We start from the raw sequence: 25,247 nt of genomic DNA, 5'->3' as shown, positions 1-25,247 counted from the left end.
TGATGTTGTACTAAACAATAGCAGGTCCATAGCTACAATCTGAAATTTAAATAGGTTTAAACTAGTCCTGACGATAGATTAAAAATTTTAACTAGTTAATCACAGACATAGTCTGTATGACTTGTATAGGAATTACAATTTTTAAATAGTCTTGTGTTATAAACGTGCAATGTTGATATAAAGAAATGCATGAATTATGGTCTAGGCACATTAGGCCTTGTTCACACGGGCGTTAAATTTTTGGATAAAAAAACGTGCTCTGAACGTCTTAGACGTTTATGTTGCGTTTTGTGGTGGCGCTTGATTGACTTCTACACCGCCGTTCGTTTGTCTCTGTCTAACGTCAGTCTGCAGTCCAAATTGTAGTTTGTGTGTTAACCTGTGGGGGCAGTGTGTTGGGAACTGGATATGAAAGCCCGTGGCTACCGGGTTCACTCTCTGACTGCACAGCGTCGGATTAAAGGAAGTCTTTTTTGTGGTTTATGAAGAAATGCGAAAATTTCCGCTTGATGTTTTTCGACAAATAATTTTATTTTATTTTGCCTTTTTATGAATTTTCCTATGTATAGCATGTAGGATCATGGGATATATCCGGTCCTCCGAAGCATAAAATGAACGTGAAGAAAACACACTAGAAGTGGTTTTCTTGCGTCTGTTGGGTTTTGAACGTCAAGAAAAAACTGCATGCAACGATTTTTGATGGCGTGTAAACACAAGGCCGGACAAACGCACGTCACCAAAGCCCGTGTGAACACTCTCATTGACTCCTATGTGTAGAAAACACTTGCCGTTTGATCCGCGCACACCGGACGCTACAAACGCAAGAAAAAAACGCTCGATTTTAACGCCCGTGTGAACAATGCCTTATGCAGTTTTATAATTATCTCAAACATTAACATGTGTTGAATTAAAGTCTCTAATTAATGTGTTTAATTAAAAATGGGTGGGTGGGTAGTATGAGGTGTGGCAACCCATTGACAGTATGGCTCGAACCTAGACCCTGTGATCCGAAAATCAACAACCTGGATCCTTAGCCATCCGTGCCACCACTCCCACATCTTACGTTTAATGTGTTCTTGTACAAGTAGTTCTCCTTTAAGGTAGCTCGGGCACACAACTTAGTTTTTTTTCTAAACTTTTTATAATAAAACTTTATTTCAGCACACCTGTGATGTTTTCTCATTATCTATCTTATTATTCCTGTTAAACAAGTCATTATCATACACAGCCGGGTAGCCGTGCTGCGATTATGGGAAGCCATTAGGCTCAAACTTGGTCACATGATTAATTTGCGTTAAGAAAATATTGACAGCCCTAATTTGAAGTGGCAGCGTAGTGTTGTGATTGTAAACAAGGATTATCAATGTGGTCTCGTGTTGTTAAGATAGCAATTCATATTCCACTTCAATTCAATTCTTGATTGAAGTGGAACAACTTATTGATATTGATATAACAGACCTACAGATATAGTGAAAAGGTTTTGATCCATCCCTCATTTCTTCGTATTAAAATAAACTAAATATTGCACAATAAATTAAAGGAATGAGAACAAATGTTTTACTGTGACAGGCTGCAAAATCGGTTGTTTATGTAACAACCTCAGCAGCAACCTTGTTTCCCCTCTCATCTGTGTCAAGGCTTTTGCAGAGCATAATAACCTTTTTCTTGTAACTTTTTTCTTTTATGTTTTAAATATGTAACATGCATTTTATTGTGTTAGTTTTGTCATTGTGCATCTGTATGCACTGCCATCTTGACCAGAACTTCCTGGAAAAAGAGTTCTTGTATCCCAATGAAATCGTCCTGGCTAAATCAAGGATAAACGGACTTGACGTGCAATATAAAGTGAACGAGTCTGTGGGGGGATGTCAGGCTGAAAAATGTTACTTGGGATAAATGAAATGCCTAAATCATGTATTTGGCTTGCAAGCCTTGAGTTCTCTAAACCAAAAATACTGTATCTCTGAGGACTGTGGAAATAGAAACTGTATTTATTTATTCTTACCTGTTCTCCATCTTTCCTTACAGGAACCGCGTCTGCCGCTAAAAAGAGAGAGCAAGGGTAAAGGAGAAATTAGAATGACAAGATTACGCAAGCTCTCTGACACAAAAAAGCTACATTAAATGACTGTTAAAGACTACCCTCCGAGCTGACATCAGTGACAGAATGGTGTTACCATCTGGTGTTAATATTTCTACTAATATCATTTTCTGAGATGACATGAATGTTCAGTTCTTTGTCAGATCTTTGTCATTACGTTAAATGCCATCAAGAGAAAAAAATATTTATGAAGGCATATAAAACCATATATAACCCTATACGGCACAAAAATCCCACCAACTCTAAAAACCCTCTTGTCCTGTGTTAACATAATTGCTGTCTGATCACAAGAGTTTTATCTCATATTAACCAATTGAGCATTGGTGGCTCAATCGGTTAAGGCTATGTCTTACTGATGGGAAGGTTGGGGGTTCAAGCCCCAGCACTGCCAGGCTTCCACTGTTGAGCTCTGTCTATCTAATTACGGTATGTTCGTCAGTTTTACCCAATTCAATCCAATCCCGATGACTCGCACATCATAACACATAGTTATCCCAACAATATAGTTATAACCTTACTGTGTGGGTCATGAAGCGCCAGTCTTGGTTTGTATATATTATTGGTTGTTTTTACACGACATGTAAGACCTGATTCAGATCAGACCTGACCAAATCAGACCAGATTTGTTTTTAAAAAATAATATTAATAATCTTACCATGTTGAAATATCTTAAATCTAGCCAAATTCATCTACAGTTTCTTACTGTAGAATCAAAGAGTCTTAAACTGTTTCAATATTTTAGGCTTTAACGTCTTGGTACAGTATATTGTTTGTCAAAATTAATAAAATGTACAGTAATGCTTACAAAAACAGTTAAATATGTCAAGACATAGACTTAATAATCCTATATTCAGTTTATTATAATCTATAAATAAGAAACTGTAGATAAATTGATTTTCAAATCAATTTTCAACAGAAGTTTGCATTTAACTTCTATTTGCATGTATGAAATACATTTTCCATGTAAAATGGCTCTTAAACGATCTCCTGATTCCCGACCCCTGAAAGATTCATTAAGCTTTGAATAAAAACAGCTGAGCTTTTTGCAATGCATTGACACTTTTTTGATTAACAAAGTATATTTGGAACATGAAGACCTTCATTGCTTTATTTGAAAAGTTCATTTGCTTTCTGGTTAGAAGGTGACCTCTGCACACATGCGTTAATAACTTGTTTCCACAAGATAAGGAATTGTTTTCACAACATAACAACTTGTAAGCACAAAATAACGTGTTCCAACAAGATAATAATTTGTTTTCACAGGATAATAACCAGTTCCTAAAAGATAAATAACATTATTCCACAACACAATAACTTGTTTGCACAAGTAATCAATTGTTCTTACAAGATAAATAACTTGTCCCACAAGATAAATAACAACTTTTCCCTACTAGATAAATAACTTGTTCCTATAAGATAATAACTTGTTTCCATTAGATTATAATTTGTTCTGACAAAATAAATAACTTTGGCTCCACAAGATAATAACTTGTTTTCACAAGATAAAAAACATGTTCCCACAAGAAAACAACATATTCCCACTAGATCAATAACTTGTTCCCACAAGATAATAACTTGCTCCTACAAGATAATAACTTGTTTCCACAATATAAATAACATGTTGCCACAAGAAAAGAACTTGTTCCCACTAGATAAATAAATTGTTACCACGAGATAATACCTTGTTTGCACAAGATAATAACTTCATCTATTGTAACTAATTATCTGTTCCTACTAGGTAAATAATTTGTTCCCACAAGATAATAACTTGTTCCCACAGTATAAATAACTTGTTTCCACAAGAAACCAACTTATTCCCACAAGATAATAACTTGTTCCCACAAGATAATCACTTGTGCCCACTAGATAATTACTTGTTTCCACAAGAAAATAACTTGCTCCCACAAGATAATAACTTGTTCCCACAATATGAATAACTTGTTTCCACAAAATAAATAACATGTTCCCACAAGAAACCAACTTATTTCCACTAGATAAATAACTTGTTCCCACTAGATAAATAACTTGTACACACAAGATAACAACTTAGTTTTGCAACACATACTTTTGGCAAAATGTTTTAAAACATACTGTATGCCTAATCCTGTAAACCATGCCTATAGCTTTGTTTGTGTCACTGAATGTGACGGAAGTAAAACAAGAACACGTACAGATGCTAGGTTTGTGGGTGGGTACGATGGTAAGCTGGTACGGGGCAGGGGTAGCTCAGGGGTTAAAAACTTGCTCTACTCCTTGGTAGGTCAAAAGTTCAAATTTCAGCACCAAGTTGCTACTGTTGGGCCTTTGACCAAGACCCTTAACCCTGAATTGTTCAGATAAATAATTAAATAAATGCAAGCTGCTCTGGAAAAGGGCGACTACCGAATGCCATAAATGTAAATGTGAATGTGGATTCAGGGTCAACGGTGAACACAATAGGGAAAGCAAGCAGCTAGGAAAAGATTACATGCACATACTGTAGCATAATATATACAGTATAGATCATATAACATATAAAACATGAGACTGTATTGTCTGTGGCGATAATAAATGACACACATGGCAACAGAGTTTCCACACAGCCTGGGTCATACTCATGGTCTTTATCTGATGCATGTCTACGAGACAAGTGAGTCAAAAATTATCCGCACTCTGGTTATATTAAAACTTCTCTTGGCCGCACTGTCTTTCCGTTCAAGGCTACTGTCTCCAAGACAGAGTCGGTCCCAAGCCCAGATAAAATGGGAGGGTTTGCATCAGGAAGTGCATCCGGCATAAAACCTGTTCCAAGCTTTTTTATGTCAAAAAATGATGTATTCATCTTTTCTAAAACTAAGTTCAAATAAATTCTACAGCCAGAGTGCGGATAATTTTTGACTCAACCTCGTATGTTTTAATAGCAAGGGAACTGCTGCTTAAAAGACATTTTGCAGTTCATGTTGTCCCTAACACCATTATGAGCGCTAGGCACATGGCAGTGCAGATGACGTGTGCAATAATTTGGAAAAAAAAAAAAATATATATATATAAAAATAATATATTTAAATTTAGTTTAAAGGATAATTAAACAAATAAAAATGGTTTATAGTTTACTTAAAGAATGGTAATAAATTGTGTGTGTGTGTGTGTGTGTGTGTGTGTGTGTGTGTGTGTGTGTGTTAATTGCTGGGCTCTTTTTCTGTAAGTACAGTGAAGCCTCTGAGCATTGGGGCCATTTCCACAATCAGTCTTTCTTACCCTTGAGAGAGAGAGAAAGAGAGAGAGAGAGAGAGTGAGACTTTATGGTAGACTGGAGTTGAGAAAGGCGGTGAATGAGTGGATGGCACTGTGGCATCGCACAGGGTTTCCTCTGGGTTCTCTGGTTTCCTCCCACCATCTAAAAGACATGCAGATTAGGCTAATTGACGTTCCCAAATTGCCAAAAGTGTGTGATTGAGTGTGTGAATGTTGACCGGAGGTCCTATCACGGGTGCAAAATCAATTTCAGAGATTTATTTATCTATGTGACCCCAGCCACACCCCTAAAATTAATTATAATTAATTACATTATATTGCCGAGGTTGTGCTGGAAAAAGGATTCTTAGAAGAAGAATACATTGCAAAGAACACCTTTTTCATGTTAACAAAACAGGGGGAAACCCTGCACTTCTTAGGCCAGGTCCACGTGTACAAGGAAGCTTTTTAAAATGAGTCTCGTCCACATGAAAGAAGTAATGAATAAACATTTATATAAGAGATGCTGTTATCTGATGCTGGTGACTCTAAATAAACTTCTCCTCTGCAGCAGAGGTACGTCTTGGTCTCGCTTTTCTGGGAAGGTCTTCATGAGAGACAGTTTCATTATGGTGCTTGATGGGTTTTGCAGATGCACTTGACACAATACTGTTCTTGCAAGAACTGATCCAGATCAGCTGATTTTCATATCTTAAAATAATGACTGCCTGTTGTTGTTAATTGATACGTAATTATGTGTTTTATTTCATATTTCTGAATTAGAAGGTGTGACCAAACTTTTGACTGGACTGTATGAATATGTAGCTCTTTTCCTTCCATGAAGAGATGATAAAGTTCTCATAGGGCCATCCAGTGAAGCTTACAGACAATAGCAAGGTCCAAAGGCTGTTTTATATCCAGTGTTCAAGTCAATGGGACGAGAAAAAAACAGGCTAAGAAGGGCTTATATTAATGCTAACACTGTGCTGAATAGAGTATGGTCGTTTTCATGAATAGCACAAACCAAATCACAATTTGGAGATATGATTATTTTCATAGACTGCTAAAATAGGTTTTCTCTATTATACACCTGCTACCACCCTGGAGAGTGAAGGCTTTCCCATTGTTACTTTGAGCCAATTGCATCGTTTGTACGGTACTAGATCACATTATGTGGTAACAATCAAGCAAAATATGCCCCTATCTGTCAGTATGCATGAAAAGAAATAGCTCGGCAGACTTATTACCACCACTGGCATGACAAAAATCCTAATTTACCAAATTTCATTGAAACTTTAACAACTGAAGACATCATTGAGTTCGGCTGACATAATAATGTTGGCGATTACATCGATTTCATTTGGGGTGCTGTTTAAGCTCAAATTTGTGCATTCATTGATTTTAAACTTCATTTAAGCTGTGGTAACTTGATAGAATTGGCTCGGTAACTCGATTTCTCTCCACCTTCAGTGCAGTTATCCTAAAACGGATACAGATAGTTATGTGTGTTAGAGGACCTGTAGGCTGAATATAGCACAGTTGTTTTCAAAATGAGAATAATTTATTTCACAAATAAACTTTAGGTGGCATGGTGTGCTGTCTGTGTGCTTGGAGCTCTACAGGATTGTGGGAGGCCTGCAGCCTATCCTAGGAGACCTTTGCACCCTAGGCATGGCATGCACACTCGTTCAGACACCTAAATTAGCCTAATTTTCACGTCTTTGGACTTTTAGACCCCGAATAAAACCCATAAACCATTAGGAGAACATGCAAACTCCCCACACATAGACCCAAGGTGGGGATCAAACCCCTGGCCCTGGAGGTCACCATTGTGCCACAGAGTTAGAATTACTACTATGAAATAGAGCTGGAACAACATTGACTAAATGAGGATGAACCAGGTTGACCCAATGCTCCTGAAAACAATGTTACAAAACTCACTTCAAGATATTTAATATCATTAATACCAAACTGACGGCCTGAGCAGGACTCGTCCTTTGGTCATTGCAGTAAGAGCACTACATGCTTAATGTACAATTAGACTATTAGGGAACATGTTGCTGCCTTAAAAAAGCACTTTAGAGACTTTTGGTTGTGCAGAATACAGTTATGAGAGTTATTTCTCTATATATTCCCCCGCTTAAGTTTTTCTCAGCACTCTAGAACCATGATCGACTGCCTGTTTCACGTCTGAAACGCTGGCCTTCCAGAAACTCGTGTAATGGCCCAAACATGTGGAAATGGCTTGGAGCAAGTTCAGGACTGTGTTCATGAATACAGGTGCATCTTTTCCATGCGTTCAACAAAACAATATCAGACAGCAATTTATAAAAAATATTAAATTCCATTTGGAAAAAAATGCCTAACATTTGAGATCTACAGTATGCAGTGCAAGATCTGACGTGATGCAGTTTGGACGCAGTGCAATCACCACACTACAGTAGAGTAATTTGGGAGCCGAGATGCACCTCATGGTAATATTTCTGAAAGAACACTAAGGAGGAGGAGCTCCACTTTGAGGAGCTGTTCAAAACACGGTAAACGCGGTAAATGTGGGAAACGTTTGCCACCTCAAAATATGGGCTAGCCTTATCACATCTATCCAGAAATCAGGAAAAAGTCAAATCTGCAGAAAGTCTCTCTTTCTCTTGATACTGTTGCAATGTCAGCACAATCTTTACGGAAAGACAGTTCTTTGAACACCTTTGCTGATGTTTGAGGGAAGGAGAAAAAAAAAACAAGGCTGTCATCTGTGTTTTGACAAGTGCGATTTCAGCACTCACATTACAAAATATTTGCCTTCCACAGAACTCGATAGCATACCCCTCAGTCACTGCAAGACTTTAATGAAGACAGAAGAAGGTATGCTTGGTCTTCAATTACAGATGATTGCAGTGATACAGATGTTGAGGTTGGTGGAAATGCTAAAAATGGTGAATACCATTTAATGAACCAACTTGATTCGCCTCATCGTGCTTCGTTCAAGTTAAACTTTTGATTGTGCAGAACACAGTTGAAACTACCTTTATTTCTTTATTTAATCCCCTGCGACACTAATGCACTTATCCCAGTGCTTGGATGCCATCAAGGTAGAACGTTTTTCTCAGTACGCCGGAACCATGATCGGACTGCCTGCTTCATGTCTGAAACGCTGGCCTCCCAGGAGCTCCATTAATGGTCCAAACATGTCCAACATGTTGGACATGTTTGGTCCAACACTCCATAATGGCCAAGCAAGGAGACACTGGGAATGGCTTGGAGTGAGGTCAGGACTGGAGTGAAGTGTTTGTGACAAGATTTTCAAGGTTCAGGCATTCCACTCGCTGAATGTTCACGGGAATGACTGTCTCACCTCGGATTGTCATTCATGGATGTACGGCATTCTGTAAAACATTTGCACCAATTAAACATTTCACTGCGACTAAGAGTCTTATCACTTGTCCGTGGGGACGACCGCAGCGGGCTCTGAGCCACCTCGGCTGGGATCATTATTCTCAGGTTTGGCTTTCAACAGCTGTCTTAAGGGTGGAAGTTATGTACATGTTTCGTCTAAATACTGGAAAAAGTAAATGAAGCAGCTTAATATTTAGAAGTAATCAATTTAAAATTATTACATTTAGTTCCATTTGGATAAAAAAAAACAAAACTTATTATTATTATATTAGAAAAGCTAATTCCCCTTATCCAATATGATTTCTTGCTTCTAGTTAATTGCACAAGTCAATGTAATAACTTAAAAAGTTTCATGCAAACGTTTGCATATTTATTATTATTATTATTATTATTATTATTAGTGCCATTACTGGGATTTTCACTCCGATGGTAGGGCTAACACTCGGACACACAAAGAACATGCACAGAAACTCCACTTAGTAAATGGCTTTCAGGATCGCCCCAGAGGTCTTCTGAGCCATTGTGCCACACCTAGTACTAAAACTGTGCTGCTTAATGTAGCAAATGACCTACTAATAGCCTCAGATTAGGGTAGTGTCTCCTTGCTTGTATAATTTTATTAGTTCTCAGTGTGGATTCTGTAGATGCAGAAAACACCATAGAGCACAATATTGATCTTTACAGACTAGAAAAAAAAAATCTCAGATTTGATCTAGTTGATCGTTTCCAAATAGAAAATATTACTGGCGGCTTCTTTATGCATGCATAAATAAAGTTTGGTGAGGAGCCGTTGTGTGTCGTTTTGAAGCAACCATTCACTGCATAGTTGAAGGCTGGTTTCTTTTCTAATCCTCGATTGTCCATTCTGTTCCTAAGATAGCATCAGGTTCCGTTTCTTGGCTGACAGGAGTGCTGTTTTGCTGTTGTAGCTCATTCCCCTAACGGTTTATGTTTTGTGCATGCTGCAATCCTTGAATGGTGAATAAATTTAATGAATAAACGAAGTGAAATGAATACCTTTACAATGGATGGGGTCTATCAGGCAGCAAGTAAACAGTCAGTTCTAAAAGTTGATGTAATTGCAATTAAACTGTAATTGTTTAATTCATTTTGTGGGACAACAAAGACGTAAGTAACACTGCACTGCAGTAATTCATATACGGACAATGCTTAAGGCTAAGTATCTAATCCAGTTGGGTACACCACTTAGTTTTGCATAAACACTTGCTCTGAGACAAAATGGGACATGGGTTATTGCAGCTGCACAAAATTAGAGGTAGTTCCTGAAAGTGGAATAGGGGAGAACTTTTCTAATAACTTTAAATATCCCATCAATAAGAGACCGCGAGTTCGATTCCCTGTGATGCTGTAACCTCCGGCAGCCGGAGGCCTGGAGAGAGCTGGTTGGTCGAGCTCTCAGAGGGGAGGGATGGAAGGCACAGATAGCGCTGTCCTCTGGGTGTGTTATGCCACCCCCAATGAGAAGGCAGTTTGAAAAGATGCGTTTGGCTGGCGTCACATGGCTTGGAGGAAACACGTGAGAGTCTTCAACCATTCTCCAAAAAATTATTGAAAAAAATAAGAGCTCAACTTGATGGTAGTCATACCATCTGTACTGTATACCTCTGGTGGTTACTCAGACCATCTTATCTTAACAAAGCCTGGGGTCTTGTTAGTCTGTTAGAATGTTAGTCCGCTTGAACCCTTTTTTTTCTGTCACTACACATTTAATTAACACCTCCCGGGCTTGCTCACTTCTCCTCATCTAATCATCAGTGGAAACCATGGAAACAATAACGGTCGGTAACCTAAAGCACACTGGAAGGGGCTTGAGGCCTGTAGAGAATTAAATAGGGAATTTTTATCTGTATTTCACTCAAGGGAGGTAATGACTCGACTCCTGTTGATTGTCGTGAAACAGGACACCCCATGCTATTTTCAAAGGTGTCCACTTCAACTGTGAATAGCAATGACTGAATCAGTATTGCAGGGAATAATACGGGGGTACTGGTTAATCAGTGTTCCTTAAGATTGTTTAAAAGCTTGAATTGATTTTTGACTTGATTAGAATTGAAACTTTCCTTTAAGAAGTGATTTGAGGTGACCTGCCATGGAAGATGTCTGATGCCCTTACATGAAACCCCAATAGTCATACTAGAACCTTTACAAAGCCATGCATTGTCTTTGGGCGCTCAATGTTCACACTATAAAGATACCACTTTGAAAGTACTACAGTCTGGTCCATTTTGACAGGTTTGCATTCAGAATGTAGCTGAGAAATAAGTCCGAGTTTGAAAATCCAATTTAACCAATTTATTCTCTAAACCCAATTTCCGTAAAAGCTTGGCTTACAAAATGACTCACATGTTCAACAAATCTTCAGTGAGCCTGGATTTAGTAATGACTCCGGCCCTCTTTTCTGATCCGCATGAAGTTTTAGGAGCTCCCTAAATCCATTTTGTTGGGATACTTGCGCCTCATACCATTTCTAGGGCTAAGACACTGTGTAACCCAAGCCTTTACTTCCTAAAAAAAAACTAAAATATGATGAAATATAAATCTTTTTCTCTGCTTCACTTGCTTTTAGTCTTTTAGCTGCCTCCATTGAGGGATCGCCACAGTGGACCAAGTGATCCGCACAACAACTTAGCACAGGCTTTACGACTATCCTGACGCAACACTCCCATTGTATCCAGGCTTGGGACCGGCACTGCATCCAGTGGCTGGGGTTTGGGCATCAGCTGGGACTTGAACCCAAAACTTCTGCATGGCAGGCAAGCGGCCTACCACTGAGCCACCAATGCCCTAACGTTGTTTGCTGCTTCTAATCTTTCAGTCTGAACTGTATGGCCAAGAAGTGAGACCCAAATGTCTCATGTGAGGTTTTCAGCATTAATCCAGGATATAAAGGGTTGTGACTGTTTGACAAGGTATTAGGGTCTGGTAAGACTAAAAGGAAACACTTTCAGTATGAAGAAACCAAGAGAAGAAATGTATGCGAAGAGGGTGCAGACTCTCAGAACATTGACAGAGGTTGTAGCATTCTCGTTTTAGCAATCTGTTCCTGAAATGTGTAATCAAGATGCTTGTTCAGACTAGGGAAGTGTTTGACTTAGAGCCCATTTAGTTGTGATAAATTGCAGTGCCCAAGTGTAGTGCTATCTCACACTGGTAGAATTCTTTTTTAGAACCTGTTGTAGGATGTAGAGTCAAAATAGGCCATTAGGCATTTTCCCATTGTTTTTAGTGATTAGTATTGTTGATGAAGAAATATGTGAGGTATTGACAATTCGAGCACATGGTAAGAATGATTGCGAAAGAGGACGTTTTATCAAATAGTTCACTGTAATTAAGAGAAATGTGTAGCTGTGTACTAGGTTCAGCATTATGATGGCACGGTGTTGTAGTGGTTAGCACTATCACCCCGCACCTCCAGGGTAGAGGTTCGATTCCTGCCTCAGGTCTGTGTGTGTTCTTCCCATGCTTGGTGGGTTTCCTCCGGGTGCTCCGGTTTCCTCCCACAGTCCAAAAACATGCGGGTTATGCTAACTGGCGTTTCCGAATTGCCTGTAGTGTGTGAATGAAGACTGGGCGCTGAGCTGGCATTCCAACCCCTTAAGTAACTGCCCCAGATATGACAGGTGTATTTCCAGAGTGGGAGTATTCAATGCCAGATGGCACGTGGATGGACAAAAATACCAAAACAAACAAAAGATTCAACATCATTACATATAATGTAATATACGATATTAACGTTGGTATTCTAATATATCAGAATAATGTATTATAAATTATATAGGAGTCAAAAAACAAATACAAACTTTGAAGAGACATGATTTAGAGTACTGTGCAAATTTCTTGAGCCACCCTACATTTTTTGATATTTTGCTTCGAAAGAGTCAGATTTATTGTATTTTTCTGTATGTAGTTTTGAGGAATAGTTCTCCAGGCTTCCTCAATGACCTGTTTTTTGGCAAGTTTTTGTTTTTCAGTCCAGCTTCTGTACCTGAGACGTTTCAGAGGATTGTTTTTTTGTTTGTTAAGCCACACAGTGACCTTAGAATCATTCGAGCATAGAAAATATCAAACTTTTAACGCGATTAGTATACTGGTGATGCTGAATGCTTGGAAAAGATAAGAGGGGAAATGAGGTTGCTGCTGAGGTTGTTTATTATATATATAATAAAGAAATAAGAGAAATGAAGAAATGAGAGAGCTCAAGACAGGTGCATCAGCAGTGTGATGTGCAGACGTTAATTGGATGCCCCAGTGTGGATTTAATAGCTTGTTCAAATGAAGCTGAATAAGACTAATGCAATGTGCTACATGTAATACCTTTTACAACACGTCTCATGTAAGTTGGCCCTAAAAGCCATAAACCTAACCATATTTAGACCTCAGTAGAAAAAAAAAAAACACTGGGCTGCAGGCTACATCCTTTCTACTGAACAAAAGAAGAAACCTGTAGCTGCGGGCGATGTGGACAGGCAGAGGTAACCAGAGGGACAGCGCACATTTGAGATCTAATCTTTTGTAGCCAAGGACTTGGAAAGACACAAGGGAAAGCAGTGTAAGGCTACCAAAGCCAAATGGCAAATGGATTGTATGTTGAATTATGTGCTGTAATTTGATGCAGCAGTGTGGATTTAAAAGGATGTTAAAATGCATCTGAAATAGGAGATGTGTGTTCACACAGCACATCTGGTGCAAATGAGCCCCTAAGGAGTCTATATTTATTGTTACACCATACAAGTTGAATGTAATTGTAGGTTTCTTATCATGTGAGGTTGTATTCGAGCAAAGATTGGTATTGGTGCCAAAAAAGTGTCTCACCTAAAGTAAAAAAGTGAATTTTCCGATAGAATCATATACTGTAACATAATTTTTCAAAATACTTAATGCTTCTTATCTCCCGATCCATGCTTTATTATTAATTTTTTTTTGTGAATATGCATAGGCATTTATATTTTTATCAGATAAATTTTGCTATCAGCTAAATCTCACCCTTTGATGTAGTGTCCGGAACTTTTTGTTTTAATTCAAATGATTTTAACTGTCATTCAGATGATACTTGGCCAATTTAGATTTCACTTAAAAAGGCATAAAATTGAAGAAGTGTATTATTCTAAAATGCTAAATTGTTAAGATATCGCAGCATGGATTTGACATGGTTACAGACCCTACAGATTTTTTTGCTTCTTTTAAGCTTTTACCAAAAATCATCTCTCATGCAAAGCACTGGGGTAAACCCAGGAGTTTTAATTGTATATTTATAAACGATACTGATCTGGCAGATTAGGGAAAAAAACAATTTTAACTGAATAAACTGTAGTTTGATGACCCCATAGCATAGACACATAATGTGTGACTAATTTGGGGCATTTCAACAAAACCACTGTTGTTAGTAATTTCAGGGAAAATGCCTAATTTTAAATCCATATGCTTCCAATTTTATTATCAATAATCCTAAAGAAATATTAATAATTTGGATTTAAAAATTATTATTATTGTTTGAAGTGAGACAGTATAATGCTGAAAAATGCCCATTTTGGGGGCACATACAGTATAAAATCATCTCTCCAAAGTTAGCGAACTTAAAATGTTTAGGGAAGCAAGATTGGTCATTTCCATGTTGTATACATTTCAAAAGTTGAGAAGTGGTTCTCAAACAGTTTACCTGGATAAATAAAGGTTAAATAAATAAATAAATAAAAACAATATGATGTTTTGGCCGATATTGAGCTTTAATTACTTACTAGCACAAATCCTGTTAGCGCTTTCTTTAAATCCGCTGATATGTTGTATTACCTTTCACTTATGTTCTAAAGTTTTGCATGCATGACGTGTGAAAGTACACAGAGATTAATGAATATATGATTCAGTTTTGTTGTGTGTGTATTTTTCATTTTGAAAATGCATAAAGAAACCTGTTTAAACCATAAGTAAAGGCTTTTGCAGTTATTTATCGAAGGGGCATGCTGTATCATAGTCGTCCAATTCTGCAGTGAATGCTTGCATCTGGTAAGCGTATTTCAGACTGAAAGCGCCGATAAAGGGTGTGTGTACACAGTAAGAGGTAAGAGGTGCAGCTAGTTCTGAATGAAGCACCAGTAAAAATAGGTCCGGAGTGCTTTCAGTGTGTGCAGACGTTCGGTTTCTGTTATCTCCTTCCCTCATCCATTTTTAACACCTGTACTCTCAGGATGTCACCCAAGCAGGATAGGGTGGTCTAATGGGGCTCACATTTCCCAGGTTCAACAAAGAGGTTAACCCGAGGAAGCTGCTTTACGCTGAAGAAATTTGGACTTGAGATCAGATCAAAATCGAATCGAGCTGCGTTACACAATGGTGTATGGTGCTTTTTGTATAAACCGACACGTCGCTCCAAGTATTTAAAAAAACATCAGAACGTGTGATTGACAGGTTGCCCAGATTGATTGAACCCTATTAGAATAGTTTTTTTAAAGCAATCAATAATTCTCAATGTGTTCTCTTGATTTGAACCCTGGTTCAACTATGACGACTACATTTGATGTTTAAATGGTAAAACTAACATTAAAAACCAGAGAGCTGTCTTTAGGAAAGAAACCAGACATCAAACAAGTTGGCCAAAGGAACAACAGCAAATAATGAAAGAGAAACCCTCAGAAGAAGTCAGTGTCATTACATCAACCTCCACAGGGCAGGGGTGAATAGACTACAACCCGCTATTTGAAGAAATCTTCAAAAGGAGAAATACCAGTGCCAAAAGCTTTAGAACCAAGATCAAACTCTACCAAAGTATCAGAAAAGCCAAAGCCTGGAGAAAAAAAAAACCCATACAAGTTCATCACTCCAATACGGTAATGATAACTCCGGTCATGGCTTGGTCTTCCATGGCTACATCTGGAACAGGCTCAATAATCTCATTAATCACAAAATAAAGAATGAATGAATTTGTCGAGGTTTTTTGTCTTCTGCTCGATGCAGTCATTGCACGCAAAGGGATATGAAACCAAAGTGTTGGGTGTTGTTCACTTTAATTTACTCCAAGATGATCTGTTTATATACGCTTTCTGCTCACCAAAAGCTCAGAGCATTTTGACCATTTTTTAAGGTTCAGGAAGGAGCATTGGTGGCTCAGTGGTAGGTTTCTCGTCTGCCATGCTGAAGGCTGGCTTTGATTCCCAGCTGGTGGCCAAACCCCAGCCACTGAATGCAGGATGGTCTGCTGTGCTGTGGCGACCTTTCAGCAGCCGAAAGACGACAAAAACAACATATAGGCCTTAGAATTGTGCAGTATTGAGTGACATATGCTTTTTTCACTACAACCTAGGCAATATGATGAAATATACAAACATGACTGAGCAAAAAAATTTTAAATGGGTTACATAGGCAAAGAAATAACACGAATGCACACGATCGCATGTTGTTTCTATGAACAAAGTAATAGTCATTATAAGCATTTTGAGAGTTTTACATATTTGCGACATCATTCCCATATTCCAGTAGTGGTAAAATTTACGCTAAGTAATGATAACTTTCATTGTACAGTACCTGACATATCCAATAACCCGAATGCACAGTTTGGTGTCTGAAACCTCCCCGTTAATACAGCATAAAGCAAAAATAATTCACTAAAACTATTTTCATACCTTTGAGGGTAATAATAATCGAGTTCTGCATATGAGTTACAAATGACAAGGGTCATGAATGTGGATGCGGCATTGACCAAACCATATAGAATCATTTATTTTTAAAACCATTTTCCATCCAGTGCACTTAAATATATTTAGGTTTTCATGCAATGCACAGATCAAGTGAAAGTTACTGTTAGTAACTCTAATAATAATCCCATGGATGGTGCAGGGACAAATCAGATGCCTTAGGTTTGCTAAAGACATCAACCAAGACAAGGTAAACAGCAGGGGATTGGAACCTGGAGCCTAGTGCACCAGAAGAACACCAGAAGTTCTATGATAGCCCTAGTCTAAACCTTCTATCACTGAGATCCCTAAGTTCATGTTTAAATCTTAGTTTTAAAAAATTGCAATCTTAGTCAAAAGTTAGTACAAGTTAGAACCCTATTCAGTGATTCTATTTGTTCTGCACAATGTTTTTTTATGAACACGGCCATGAGTACAAGCAGCAGTCTCACCTAAATATATATCTGTTTAATTGGTATTTGAGATATTATTCTAATATTTGTCACCATTTACCATAAATAAGACGGGCGTTCCAGTCAAACCAGGACTCGTGATGAACCTTCTTGTGAATTAAGAACAATCTATTGATATTTACAGAAGACCCCACTGCAGTAAAACATTTGAATGGTGAAACCATGAAACAAGGTGGTACATAAATGAAAAAGACGCAACTGCCTGTGGGAACTGTACCAACAATCATTCCTAACTGCCATCTCTCCTTCTCTTCTGCTCTCTCTCTACCTCTCTCTCTTTCCCACTCCCTGTCTCTCATGTCGCTCCAGAGCTGCCAGTGATCCAGGACTCCTCTGCCCCCTGGAGCTGTCTGACTCGTCCTGGAGTCCTGCTTCTGGTTTGAGATCTCGTCACATGGATGCCCCGTGTGGTCTGCCTGGGATGCGTGTGGTGACTGGGGACGCTTCCACTTTTCCATGAAGACGGTCCTGTCCTTGGGTGATGCAGGTAGCTGTTCTCTGAGAACTTGTGACTGCATTCACTCGATATTCCAGGACTGGAGATTCCTACAGTCTACCTGAGCCTCCAATAACGAACTGGACGCAATATTAACTTAAACACATCTCCTGTTATACTGAACTTCCAGCTGTCTAACACACAGTATGACTGCAGATCAAACCCTGGTATCCGTTATTACCCAAATAAGGATGGGTTCCCTGTTGAGTCTGGTTCCTCTCAAGGTTTCTTCCTATTACCATCTCAGAAAGTTTTTCCTTGCCACTGTCGCTGTCGTCCTCGGCTTGCTCATTAGGGGACAGTTTTATCATTTTGATTCATACACATTCACATTTCATACAAACTTAAATAATTCTTTTGATTGTGTAAAGCTGCTTTGCGACAATGTCACATCCCCCATACAGTCCTGACCACGCACCAATTAAAGGAGTTTCTGGGGGGCCAGTGTTTAGACATGAATCAGATAGGCTGTGCAATCATGGCTCTAGCTTTCTACCTTGATGGTATGCAAGCACTAGTATAGCACTGGGGTAAGTGCATTAGTGTAGCAATGGGTTATACAGAGAAATAATTTTGTTTTTATCTCTTATAGCTGTATTCTATTGTTCTGCACAATCAAAAATCCTGGTATGACTTAAATGCCCCTGGTATAATGCATTGTTGGTTAGCATACTCAAACATGGATTTATTTTGCAGGCCTCATTTATGTTTTCATTGCATCTCCACATAAGCAGCAGAACAAATCATGAACACAAGCAATAGATGATCCTTCTCGGTTTTGTTTATTCATCAGGGTTACCATGTACATAGATAAATATATCACCTTGAAAAATGGACATAAACCACTTTCCTGTCTTAAAGTATCACAATCATGAATGTAATGTTTCCTGTCTATCTCAGGGTTGTGTTCATGAATGCCTGGTGATGAGGAAATAAGCTTTTCTGGGTAATGAGCTCATCAAGCACTACAAGTAATGATGGACCTTACAGTAAGTGTCTATGGTGCAAGCAAAAGTCAACACCACTCAAATGTTTACCTAACTACTCTCAGAATATGTTTTAAAAGTGATTTCTTTCTTTACTGGTGCATCTGGCACCTGGCCTTAATTATTGATGCTCTTTATTGGGTTAGCTGTGCATAGCAGGGACATGCATTGAGAGGTCAACTCTTAGCTTCTCAAGAGCGATACAAGGTCATACTGTGCTAGTCAGGGTAGCTCTAAACCAATTTTCCCATTAAGACAATGATAGAGACATGATGGAGTATGATGAGTATGTCTATAGAAATGGTCTTCTAAAAGGTTGCCATCTGAAACAAAGCCAGAAGGCATAGCCCCAACAGGAGGTTCAGGTGATTGAACACAATTTGACCACAAGAGGCAGGTATTTAGCATAAAGTGAACGGAATAGGCACTAGACCGTTTCCATTTTCTTTCAGAAAGACTCCATTTCAAGGTTTTATTGTTTTGTGCCAAAAAACAAGCACCTGGATTCCACCTGGGATTACTGAGTTTCATGGTTCTCCCCTTTATTCATGGTTTTCTCCAGTTTCCTATTAAACCGGCTAGTTCACAGCGTCCTGTAACGCATTGCAGCTCCAGTTGTATATCCACGCAAATTCACTGACCAGAATTTAGCGTACGCTAAAAGTGAATGAATGAACCAAAGTGACTTTTCTTACCACAGTAAAGCTAAGGTTTTTCAGTCACTTGTCCGTAATCGCTTTGCTTCACCAATGTGTGTTCGCCCAAGTTTCATTTTCTTACTTGGTACTAAAGACAAGAACAGAAAGGAGCATGGCAAGAGAAATGAGGGGGAAAAGAATGAAAGCGAGAGAATAATCTGATCCCTAGACCATTATCTGTTGAAGCATAAAAAAGTGCTCTTCCGCTTTGAAACTAGGTGCTTGAAGACCTTACTTTTGTCCATCAAAGGAAGCCATGGCCTCAGTTGGAGATTTTCCAATGACCAGAGAGAATATATTGTTTTCACCGTAGGCATAAACAGTTGGGGAGCAAACATAACGGTCCATTGCATGAAAAAGCTTTTGCAATCTCCAGGAGGTTTATCATAAATCATACATCATACATCACAGGGCAATGCAGTGCTTTAAAGAGGACAGCTGCACAGAGGAAGTGGGCTAAAAAAGACCTCATGATTTGGGCAAAGGTGTGAGATTGAGCTGGAGGTTGGTGGCATGGAAAGCTTGCCCGAGTTCTTCAGTGGATATGTGATGTATAGCATGATCCTAAGCCTCAAGAAGTTTCTATTGTTCTAGAACTGATCTTTTCTAACCCTGCACATCTTCCTGATCTACACCGATCAGTCATAACATTATGACCACCTGACTAATATTGAGTAGGTCCCCCTTTTGCCCCCATTACAGTGATGTACCTGTTTGTTCTGACACCTCTCTATGACAACCTTATCAATTGAAGCTACTCTAGCACTTCTATTGAATTGGAGCACACGGGCGAGCCTTTGCTTCCCATGTGCATCAGCAAACTCCAGGACCTTGGCCACACATGACCTTGTCCCTAGTTCACCGGTTTTCCCTCCATACATGACTTTTGGTATGCTCTAACCCAGTCCTCTAACCATCACAATCTGGCCCTTATCAAAGTCACTCAAATTTATAAGGTCGCCCATTTTTTTCCCAACACATTGACAGTGGTCCGGACGTACCAAAAGTCATATAAGGAAGGACAACCAGGTGAACATGAGTGGCCAAGGCTCATTGATACACATGGACGGGGAGGGTTTTGGGGGGGGGGGGGGTTGACGACTGAAGGCTAGTCTGATCCAACGAGCACGAGTGTAGATCAAATTGATAAAAAAGTTATCGCTGGTTGTGATAAAAAGGTATCAGAACACACAGTGCATTACTGTCATGGTGGCGATATTATTATAAGGCAGGTGGTCATAATTTTCTATCTGATGATGTTGTAAAGCAAAGGACAAGACTGGTCCAAAGTAAATCAGATGTAAACCAAAGTAATCAGTGAGAACAAACAACATTATGGTAATTTTGTTGATATCTGAAGAGTTCTGAAACAGACCTTTTAATCTCCTCTTTTGTACATTTTATACTGGCCTTCCTCTTTCTCATACTGTAGCTCAGTCCTTCCCTCCCACCCTCCTCTCCTCTGACTCATTCTTTGCAGTCTGCTTTACTCTGCCAGTCAGTCTCTCTCTCTCTCTCCCTCTCTCTTCCTCCCCCGATCTGTCCTATCTCTCTTCATGTTGGATCATTCACACAACAGAAGCACGGTTATCAATCATATATTACTGACCAGTCACTTGAGACCGTGTTAGTCACAGTGTGGACTGGATCATGGAATCGTACATGGTTAACCGGCAGAGGTTTTAATGCAGAAAATAAGAACTTATGTCTATAGTACAAAAAAATCTAATTAGTGGTATTCATATAATATCCGTAATATTTATGATATCCTAATATTTATTATTAATATTAATAATAATAATTAATAAAAGGCAGCGTGGTGGCATAAAGGTTAGCACTGTGGAATCACACCTCCAGGGTCTGGGTTCGATTCCCGTCTCGGAGTCTCTGTGCATGGAGTTTACATGTTCTCGTGCTTGGTGGGTTTCCTCTGGGTACTCTGGTTTCCTCCCACAGTCCAAAGACATGCAGATTAAGCTAATTGGCATTCTCAAATCACCTGTAGTGTGTGTGTCCTTATCTACTATATGACCAAGCCTAAACCTCCTGGTAGAGGCAACCAGGTTTTGGTTGATACTTATGGTATATACTTTGGCATGACCAAAAAGTTTACATTTGTTTCATCAAACCTCTAAACACGGCACCAGTTTTCTTAAGGTAGGTTCTTCAAGGTAAGAAAACACATGGCCATGATTTAGCTTCACTAAAAACACATCATTTGCAATTGACAATAAAGTTAATTCACTTTGGATATCAAGGAAGCCTTACAGGTGAACCTATCCTAGGGAATTCAGGGACACTCTGGATGGGAGTACCAACCCATCACAGGGCACGAGCGCACACACAGTTACACAACCCAATTATACACTGTGGGCGATTTGGGAACACCAAATCAGCCTACAGTGCCCGTCTTTGGGCTGTGTGAGGACTCCATGCACACAGAGCAGAGAAATGATTTAAAGCCCCGACCCCTGGAGGTAAGAGGCGACAATGCTGACTACTTGTGCCACGCGTCCCCTGAGTGTCTAGTCGTGTAAATGCTGACACTGTGCCATGGTATACTTTCTAATTTTAACAAATATACTGCAACAGAGCCAAGATAAATAATGCAGCTAAATTAGCAGGAGATAATTCCTTTTCAGTAACCGCTTCATCCTCCAGGCTTCGGCCACACACCATGCACACACACTTCCATAAGTTTCCAAAACCTTCCTTATATTCAGACATCAGATTTATACAGTAGATGTTTTAAGCAAATTTCTAATCTATTCCATTCTGTTCTTTTTAGTCAAAGAGCCTTTTAACGAAGGGCATTCAGGTAAATCCGGGACTTTTAATCTTTTAGAAGTTTTTTAGAGTAAAAGCCCTCTTTATTTCTCGATATCATACCCTGCAACAATAATGCACTTCTCCCAGCGTTTCACTACCATAAAAGTAGAAACTTTTCTCTAAACACTTCGATCGGATTACCTGTCCAATCAACATCTAAAACGCTGGCCCCCCAGGAACTCCTTTAATGGCCCTAATCAAGTGGAAATGACTATGACTGGATCAAGGTCAGGACTGTATGAGGGATCCAAGTTCCTGTAATGTTCTGCGAAAAATGGTGTTGGTGCACATTTCCCACAGACAGAATTTTCAAGAATCGGACATTTGACTTGCTGAATGTTCATAGGAACGACTGCAGTGGGCTTCAAGCCAGCTACCTTTACTGCATCTAAGAATCTCATCATCTACAGGAGAGTATTTGGTAGACGCCCTTACCTAGAGCGACTTATTTCGTTTTACTTCATTATACTACATACTGTATGAGTAATTGAGGGTTAAGGGCTTTGCACAAGGGCCCGACAGCGGCGACTTGATGGTGCCATGATTTGAAATCAACCTCTAAATAATGAATCTCACATAAAGAGATATGACTTATACAGTAGGATTCATTATATATAGAAAGCTTCTTGCATATGCTGCATGGTACTAACATAAGGTAACGATCTCAGGTTGCTTTCAGGCTTTGACTCAACTCTATTGTTTTGTCCTATAATAAGTACTATATCTGGAATCTGTAGCAGTAAAAACTGAGGCATTATGATTACGCCGTGGTTAACATGTGACCGATTTGTAATTGAGAAAGCAACAGGAATGATGAACCGCCTTAGACCTGCAGATTCTGATGCAGTCCTTGCGGTCTATTGCACATGTTTTTGGAGAAGATGAAGAAGATTCCTCGCACCAGACCAGACCAGACCAGACCAGACAGTGGACTAATGTAAGATAAGCACTTGACCCATATTCTACGCATCAAAACCTCATCCCTTTTCCTTCTCTCACTATAAACCAGATACTAATTATAGATCATCATGCTAAATATGAGAGCCACGCTTTCTCCTTTGCAAACACTAAACCCAGTTCCAATTTTCCAGTGAAGTCCAACTACACCTGTATACAAGCAGCAAGTACAGTAAGCAGTTCATTCATGACAAACGAATAGAATGAAACGCAAGCAAAGCCGATGTCCCCTTCATGAAAGGGGGGGGGGGGGGGTTTCTTGCGGCTTCTTCTCCATAGGGCGTCAAATACACCCCTGTCCCTACGTTTCAGTGACAAAAACGGCACTTTGTCTCTCCGCGCTTTAACGCTGACTCAATGACAATCAAAGGTCAAATATGGCGCCAATTGTTTCGTTCCGGCTTAGGCACCGGCCCAGGTTCGGTGTAATAGGTGCGACTCTTTGAATGGCAGTTGTTCACATCCCTAAAGAAAAAGCAGTCATGATTTATGCTTTGAATCCCATCATTGCATTACCTCTACTACCATTAGATAAAAATGCAGGCTAATGGCATCTTTTTTTGTTTAGTTTTTTTGTCTTTTTTACACAAATGCACACAACTCAATTGCGCGTAACGCAGTTTATCTCGAAATAAACTTGGTGAGCGTTCCAACTCACAGACAACATGCACGTTTGTCGCATCTACTCGAGCCCTTGGAATGTCTCGTCTCACTCCTTTCACTCGTCCTGAATCTTTCCCATCATGAGATTATCATACATCTACATACATTCTCCTGTCTTCCTTCTCGCTTCCATCACCACTGACGGTGTAATGTCAAGTCTACCCCTCCACCCCCACCTGCATCCGTGATTCCCGTGTGGCGGTTAACCCCATCATCTGGATGCCGCCTTCAACACCTTTCAGTTCGCCTGTTTTCTCCTGGCATCCTTTCAGGACCGTTAGGAATCTGAGTCAGTCCTCGAAGACAAACAGCCTTTAACTAGAGGGTTTCCATAGAAACACTGCCAGTTTCCTTGGCTGGTGTGCGTGTGTGTATTAGCATCGTCCACTCTACCATCCTATTTATCCTAATAATAAAAAAGATAAATGTAAAGAAAAACAAGCAGAAGATCTTACTGATCGTCCGGGAGCCAATACAGCCCATGGTGTCTTATTGAGGGCCGGCAAGTGACTGAGAAAGAGGTGCAGACATCGCTCTCTTTCTTCTCCCGGTGTCTCTGTTGTCCTCTTCTCCGTGTCTCTCTCTCTCTCTCTCTCGCTCTCTGCAAAGCTGCGTGTGAGCGTGTGCCTCTCTCACTCTCGCCGTCATCCATGTCTCCTCCCTTCCAGCAAGCCCACCCTGCTTCACCCCTCCTTCCTGCCTTCCCACACACACACACACACACACACACACACACATTTGCCGGCTGTCAGATTTAAATCAATATGAACCATCCCATATAATAGGATCATATTTTTCCATTGCCATGTTTTCTGTTTTATACAGTAAACCTTGAACCCACTCAACGTTTCATCTTCGCTTCATCTGATTTAAACTGGAAAGGAGACGATTTGAATCATAAACCAACATATTTCAGCCTGCACGGACCGACCACTGCGTGTCCGCAGCCCGCTTCTTTCTGACGACGCGCTGCATCATTGTCTGCGCTCTGCTTCTCCCCACTTTCCATTTTTATTTCGCACCATCACATCGTGCAGACTCCGAACAACAGCAACTGTCACTCTTCTCTCGCTTGTTTTCTCACACGGATAGGGGTGGGCTCCGTGACCTTGAACGCACCCAGTCATGTGCACACAGCATACAGATCTCACTACTTGAGCGTGCGACCTGCGCTGGTTTGTTGCTCTAAAGAAACACGAGGTTCAGGTGGGGATGAGGATGATACAGTACTATCCTGGATAAAGGAAGATGGAATGAGATGAAGGTGAGAAAGATGAGAGGGAAGACAGAAAATTTGAGAAAAAGATGTTTTATCTATTGCTGTTAGCTATGCAGCAGTTGAAAAGAACATCACTGTCCTAATATATACGTTGTCTAGACCACTTATCCTGCGTAGGCTCGAGAGGGGCCTGGAACTCAATGCACAAAGGCGGGGTCCACCTCTGTGTGAGTGGCAACATTTAGCAGGGCACAACCACACGCTCAAACGCCCCAGTTAGTCTACAGTGCATTGTTTTTGGACTGTGGGAGGAAGGAAAGCCACAAAGCATGGTTAGGACATGCAAACTCCGACTGAAGGTGAGATTCGGACCCACAACCCTGGAGGTGCACTAGGTTAGGGTTACAACTACACCATAAAGATTAATAACATTTGCAGGACCAACAGGCAACATTACATATTCAAGTTTTCAATTCATTATTACGAAAGCGTTATTTCTTTACAGAAAATTTTTATTTACCTAAACATCAAAGT

General features: G+C 39.7%; 1 protein-coding gene across 4 annotated transcripts in view; it reads right to left on the bottom strand.

The window, feature by feature from the left end:
* fam131ba (family with sequence similarity 131 member Ba) overlaps positions 1-24,064 on the bottom strand; it is a 46,110-nt gene extending 22,046 nt beyond the window's left edge. For 3 of the 4 annotated variants that reach the window (XM_053490128.1, XM_053490129.1, XM_053490130.1), the window contains exons 1-2: positions 23,950-24,064; positions 2,006-2,043 (exon numbers count right to left, since the gene is read on the bottom strand). In XM_053490128.1, the coding sequence (XP_053346103.1) occupies positions 2,006-2,043; positions 23,950-23,977 (66 nt within the window). In that variant the 5' untranslated portion in view covers positions 23,978-24,064. The remainder of the gene's footprint in view (positions 1-2,005; positions 2,044-23,949) is intronic. The other variant, XM_053490131.1, reaches the window with a different exon arrangement.
* Between the last annotated feature and the right edge of the window lie 1,183 nt (positions 24,065-25,247).

Source organism: Clarias gariepinus, chromosome 28, assembly GCF_024256425.1.
Source record: "Clarias gariepinus isolate MV-2021 ecotype Netherlands chromosome 28, CGAR_prim_01v2, whole genome shotgun sequence".
Classification (NCBI taxonomy): domain Eukaryota; kingdom Metazoa; phylum Chordata; class Actinopteri; order Siluriformes; family Clariidae; genus Clarias; species Clarias gariepinus.
This window is presented reverse-complemented; position numbering and strand designations above follow the sequence as displayed.